This window comes from Alligator sinensis, unplaced genomic scaffold (genome assembly GCF_000455745.1).
Source record: "Alligator sinensis unplaced genomic scaffold, ASM45574v1 scaffold1222_1, whole genome shotgun sequence".
NCBI lineage: Eukaryota > Metazoa > Chordata > Crocodylia > Alligatoridae > Alligator > Alligator sinensis.
The window spans coordinates 114,093-120,092 of NW_005842620.1; the positions used below are offsets into that span (position 1 = coordinate 114,093).

The following is a 6,000-nucleotide window of genomic DNA, read 5'->3' on the forward strand; positions in this document are numbered from 1 at the left end:
AAAAACCCAAACTTGATCTTCTTTGACCAAACAATTACCTGGGTGGATGAAGAGAATGCTGTAGATAGTGTCAAAAGCCTTGCTGAAGTCCAGATATAAGGTCCCATATGACCTTCTCGAACAAATCGGAGAAATGTGGACTAAACAAAACTACTATAAAAACGTAGTAGGATCAATAGAAGCAAGCAAAGTGTAATTATAGATGTTTGGGGGCTGGAAGGGACCATACAGATAATCGGGTCCAACCCCCCTGCACTTGGGTAGGAAAGACTACTGGGATCCAGTCTATATAGGGATCCACGACAGAATGACAAGAGTTTTTGAGTAGAATCCCGCAGGGGTCTGTCCTGGGCCCAATGCTGTTCAACGTGTTTATTAATGATTTGGACGCTGAAAGCAAGGTTGCAGAAGACAAAACTAGGATGGACTGGGAACATGCTGGAGGACAGCAGCACAATTCAGAAGGATCAACAGATGGGGAAGCTGGGCTGGAGCTAAGAGAATGAAGATCAAATGCTGACAAATACAAGGTGCTACACACCTCAGGAAAAATAATCAGAAATACAAATTAAAATTGGTGACACCTGGCTGGATGGCAGAACTACTGGGAACAAATCTGAGAATCTTGGTAAAACTCAGACTCAATGGACACATCCAAACAAGCACACATGCAGTTTGTGGCACCTCAAAGCTGTTAGAGGCATCGCAAACTACACATGGTGCATGTGCACCCATTCACTGTGCTGCTTATATGCAGCATGGTGCCAAAATTTGACACTGGGAGAGCCTAGTGTCAAAAAACACGAACACAGCAGCAGCGTGCACTGCCAGAAGTGGATCCTGGCTGGCTGGGTTCCGTGCAGCTAGACCAGTGCTGCTGCTGCCCTGGGATGCCCCCGGAGCCCCAGGTAAAGGCCCCAGGCTCCTCTATCCCAGGCCAATTTGCCAGGCTCTGGAGCACACATGCAGGGGTATGCCCTTGGGCAAAAAGCAGCAGCACAAATGTGCATTGTTGCCGTTTGTTCCACAGAAAGCTTGCGTCCCTGCATGTGTACACTTGTCTGGATGTGCCCAATGAGTCTACAGTGCAATTCAGCTGCACAAAAGGTGAAAGTGGTTTTGGGATACATCAATAGAAGCATTAGGTGAAAGACACAGGAAGTGATAGTGCCACTACTTGGGCCTGGTTAGGCCTTGTCTAGAGTAGCGTGTGCAGTTTTGGGCTCCACATTTATAAAAAAAAAAAGGACATGGAGCAGTTAGAGAGGGTTCAGAAACAGGAGACAAAGCTGATAAAGGGCTTGGAAGGAAAGGTTGAAAGAAATAGGTATTTTCACCTTGTAGAAGAGGTGCATAAGAGGGAACATAATAAAGTATTTGAAGACTACTTAAAGGCTTCCAGAAAGAAGAGAGAAAACACCTCTTCTCTTGCTGCAGAAAATAGGACATGGACCAATGGCATAAAGTTGCAATACAGTAGATTAGATTGCATACCAGGAAAGATTTCTTCATTGTTAGAACAGTGAGGCAGTGGAACAAACCTCCTAGGGAAGCTGTGGACTCTCCATCACTGGAGGTGTTCAAGAAGAGGTTGGACAGTCACTGGTCAGGCTTAATCTATGTTTAGCTATACCTATGCTCTGCTAGGGGTATTACCCATACTTCAGGGCTTTGTTGGTTGTCTCATGGGTCTGGGAGCAAATTTTTTTCCCTCCTGCTGCTGCGCGTCAAGAGTTTTTTATTCTTCCTCAGAGGCACTAAGTGTTGGCTGCAGTCAAGGCCAGGAATTTTGACTGGGGTGTGGCAGTTCTCCTGGTGGAACTTAAACCCAAAGGCTTCCGACTAGACGGTCTGACTCAGGGTCCAACTGATCACCATATTTGGGGTCAAAAATTAAGTTTTACCCCCTGCTCAGATAAGTATGGAGTGTGGGCAATTTTACCTTCCTTTATAGTGTGGAACGCTGCCCTCTTTCTGGGAGTTTCTCATGTATTTTAACAACCCTCGCAGCAGCAGGATGTTGGCTGCTGGCCCCCCCCTGCTTTACCTGTGGCAGATAAGGGTGTTTTGTTTTGTATTGTGCCAGGTTTGACTGTGTAGTTTTGCTAAGCGGTTAGACAGTGGATTTTTATAAGATGGTTCGGATAGGGATGATCCTGCCTTGGTCTGGGGTTTGGACTAGATCCCAAGGTCCCTTCCAGTCCTATTTCTATATGATCCTATGATTTGAGGTGTGCGTTCACAGTATATGATAGCACTGATGGCTAACAACTATATGTATGAAAAATTCCAGTGACCCCCTTCAATCTGTTACACTGACTTCAGCACCACCAACTTTAAAGCATGTTTCTAACAACTACAAGTTTTGCTATGTAGTGCTCTGTCTCTTACATGACAGCAGATATTCCAAGCTGTGATGGTCCTGTTTAATCTAACATCAACATACTTCTGAAGTAAGAGAGACTATTAACCACCATGTTTTCTATGTTATTTTTTTCTAAAATATGGTTATTCCATTTTCATCCTCAATGTACAGAAGTGTTTTTGTTAAAAAAAACAACTAGGGAAATTCACATAGGAAAAAACATTTTCCTCAAAGCTTGGCAAACTGGGAAATAAGAAAATAAAGTCATGTACTGGGCCAGACCACTGGCCTATCTAGCCCAGTATCCTGTCTCCAAAGACAGCAGCAGCAGTAGTGGGTGCTTTAGAAGTAGAGCATATGAACTAGATGCATCTAGAGCAGTGATTTCCAATCAGGGTGCTTTAGCTATTTTTATTGTTCTATTATTTTTCTGTAGTCAAAAAGTATGAAGACTAAGAGCTGACAGTCTCTGAGGAACGCCCCAAGTCTATGAAAGGATGCCTTGAATTTATCAAGGAAGTATCTTGAGTCTAAAAAAGGTTGCAAATCATTGATCTAGAATGATCAATTCCCTGCTATACCCCCCCTGGCATGCAATATTATTGGTTTAAAGAAGCATCCCTAAACAAGTAAGGTCATCCATCATACTTTCTACTGCTGTAAGTAGAAAAGTAGACTTACCAATTACTGTGTTCTTTCCACAACATTGTTAATACCAAAAAGATTAATTAATTACCACGAAGCCCTAACTGGCATAAACACAAGGAGGACACGCAGTTAAAAGTCTCTCGTCTTTCCCCCCACCCTAGAAAATCCAAATAAATACAAGCCACCACACCCACACTAAAAGATGAAGTTATATGTTCAGCAAACATCCTCCTTATCAGAATGCCAGAGTTAACACTTCACTGCAGTTTCTGAAGCATTTCATGCTAAGAAGTTGTATTAGCAATAGGCCAACAAGTTTTATTTTAGTGCAAGTGAAAGAGAAATGTAGCTGATCACCTTAATTGTTTACTTCCTGGCTTATCAGCATTTGAACAAAATGTTATTAATATAGAACAGAGCTATATGCTACAGATAAATCCTTTCAACAGATTCCTCATTCTTGAAGGAAAACTAGAGCATCTCCAAAGATAAAATATTCAATAACTATTTGGAAAAGTAACTCTGACCAACTTGAGCATGTGCACCCTAAAACTTCCAAAATCTGATCAAATATATTTATATTAAGGGGATATAACTAGTACTTACCAACAAAATTTCAATGGTACCAAGAATATACATAGCTCCTGCAAAGGTTGTACCCAAGTAAAAACAGAGACCCACTGCTCCGCCAAACTCTGGCCCTAAAGATCTTGAAATCATGTAGTATGAACCACCAGCTGTAAAAGTCAACATTAACAAAATCAAATCCTGAAATGCATGCATCCCTTCGGTCGTTATTTATGTATAAATTTTAGGTGGCATGAGAGGGGGTGGTGTTTACTGGAAACCTAAATTTTATGACCCAAGCTGCAATTGGCTGATTTGATCACTACAATATATGCTCAAAATGGAGAGGGGGAAAATTATTTTGTTGTAAAATAAGGCATTTCAACAAACAGAATTTTTAAAAGGAGTAGGATTCCTAACAGCCTTAACTTTGCAAAATTATATTGACATATCAAAGCTAGATAGTAAAACAAGTTACATAAAGGCAAGGAGAAAACCAAAACTGATAAGCATAAGTCAATAAAAATAAACTAATGTCAGGAATGGTGAAGAATAAATTGGAACATTGATATTCTTTCAGTTCTGAACATTTAAAAGTTACTCTACTGGCATCCTGCATATCTACGTTTTCAAAACACAATAAAATGGAAATGGCAACATCCAGTGGAAAAAAATATCATTCAACCAAGATATTGTTTACAAAGTGATTTCACTTGGTTTTGTGTTAGTAGACTTATAAGTTCAGCCTCTATTGAAGCTTATAAAAATACTGTAACTTATGCATTCTAAAATAAAGCTAATACCAAAGGAAATCAATTCTGATTTTTATTAAAATCAGGCACATTGAAAAGGCTCATCTCAAGTGCATCTGTATTTTGATGTCGCACCAATTAGTCCTATTTCTATTGAAAGATCAGGTTAGTAGTATTATGCCCATAGCTCCAGTTAAATCTAAATTTTTGGAATTTTAAGACACTAATCAAGTTGTCAGGGAAGAATGTCATCATCACTGAATACACCAGTGCAAATGTACCAGAATGTCAAGAGTCAACATGGGCTATAGAGCACTAGCTACCCAATTGTTTGCTCAACCTCAGTATGTCGTGTGGTGGTAGCAGGTAAATTGAATACTGAGAGTGGGGCTAGATCAAAGACAAATTAATAAAGCCAGGAAGAGAGAATATTTTTCAGTGCTCAAGTGTGGGGAAAAACAATATGCAATTCACTGGAGGTATAAGCATTTACGCTTGGATGTAGGGGGTGGATCTTGGTGTACACTCAGGAACAGAGCAGCAAAGGCCCACCTTCCCACACAGAAACACTTAAGCCAACTGAGCAATAGACTGACATACTTTGTGCGCAAAAAGGACATTAAACTGCCTACTGAAGACAGTGCACTATAGTAGTGGAGATAACATGAAGTTCCCCCTTCCCAATATCAAGTGTTCTTGGCTGAGGACACAAAGTAATGCCAGTAAACAGAGCTGAAGAAAAACTGGCCATAATAAAAGCAGCAGGCAAGACAATTTCTATAAGCATTTTGGATGAGCACATTCCTCAAAAAAGATACATAGTTCAAACAGAAGTTTGGGGCTTTATGTTAGCATTACTGGATGACGTTCCACAATTTTGTTTTACCATCCCAACTTTCACTTGGTTATACAATTTACATATGCTGTCTATGCAGTATAAAAAAAGTATGCATCATCACTTAAGGTTTCACATTCAGAATAAAAAAGGTGGGATTTACCTGGGACTACACCATTTGTTGCTATTGCACTCATTGAAATTGCTGTTAGCATAGTCTGTGGAAGGAAGGCATAAAATGGAGAAAGTCAAATTTAAAATAGCTTTACAGTGTTGTTTTAAAAGGAAAAAAAAAACCCAAACCTAAATCTTAAAAGGATGCACAACCCTCCTGGTCTAGTGAAAAGAAACTAGAACCCATAAAAAGCTTTTTACAAAAATGTCTGCAGAAACAAGAAATGACATTCTATGCATCATCTCCTCTGCCACAATTAACTTGATTAAATCCTAAGCCACCTGAGCAGTACACCTTACAGTGACTACCTAAATTAGTACATTTATATTTAAGGTCATATCATAACAGCTTTTGAACATAAGATTGGTAGTCAGAAAGGAAGGAAGGAAGGACTTTTGACTTTTAACAACTTTATTTCACAAAAGATCAGGTACAGAAAGCAAAAAACCATCAAACCACACCAAAGAGAAACCATTCCAGGACATTCAGAACATCACACCGTGACAAACACCTTCGCAGTAATACACATCATGTCTAACATGCTATATATAGCCCTCGAGAAACGAACAATTCCACCCTTCCCTGTCCCATAGTACACGTACAAAAACCTTCAACTTCTCACCCCGAGAAAATAAACAAAAGTAGCCTGGTGAGGGCC

The 6,000-nt window shown here is 40.0% G+C and overlaps 1 protein-coding gene across 5 annotated transcripts in view; it reads right to left on the reverse strand.

Moving 5' to 3' along the window:
* LOC102379377 (solute carrier family 12 member 7) overlaps nucleotides 1–6,000 on the reverse strand; it is a 109,378-nt gene that overhangs the window by 60,675 nt on the left and 42,703 nt on the right. For all 5 annotated transcript variants that reach the window (XR_003096155.1, XM_025215079.1, XM_025215077.1 and 2 more), the window contains exons 5-6: nucleotides 5,331–5,385; nucleotides 3,620–3,750 (exon numbers count right to left, since the gene is read on the reverse strand). Coding sequence is in view for 4 of the 5 variants with exons in the window: in XM_025215079.1 (XP_025070864.1) it covers nucleotides 3,620–3,750; nucleotides 5,331–5,385 (186 nt within the window). In the remaining variant the exon portion in view is untranslated. The remainder of the gene's footprint in view (nucleotides 1–3,619; nucleotides 3,751–5,330; nucleotides 5,386–6,000) is intronic.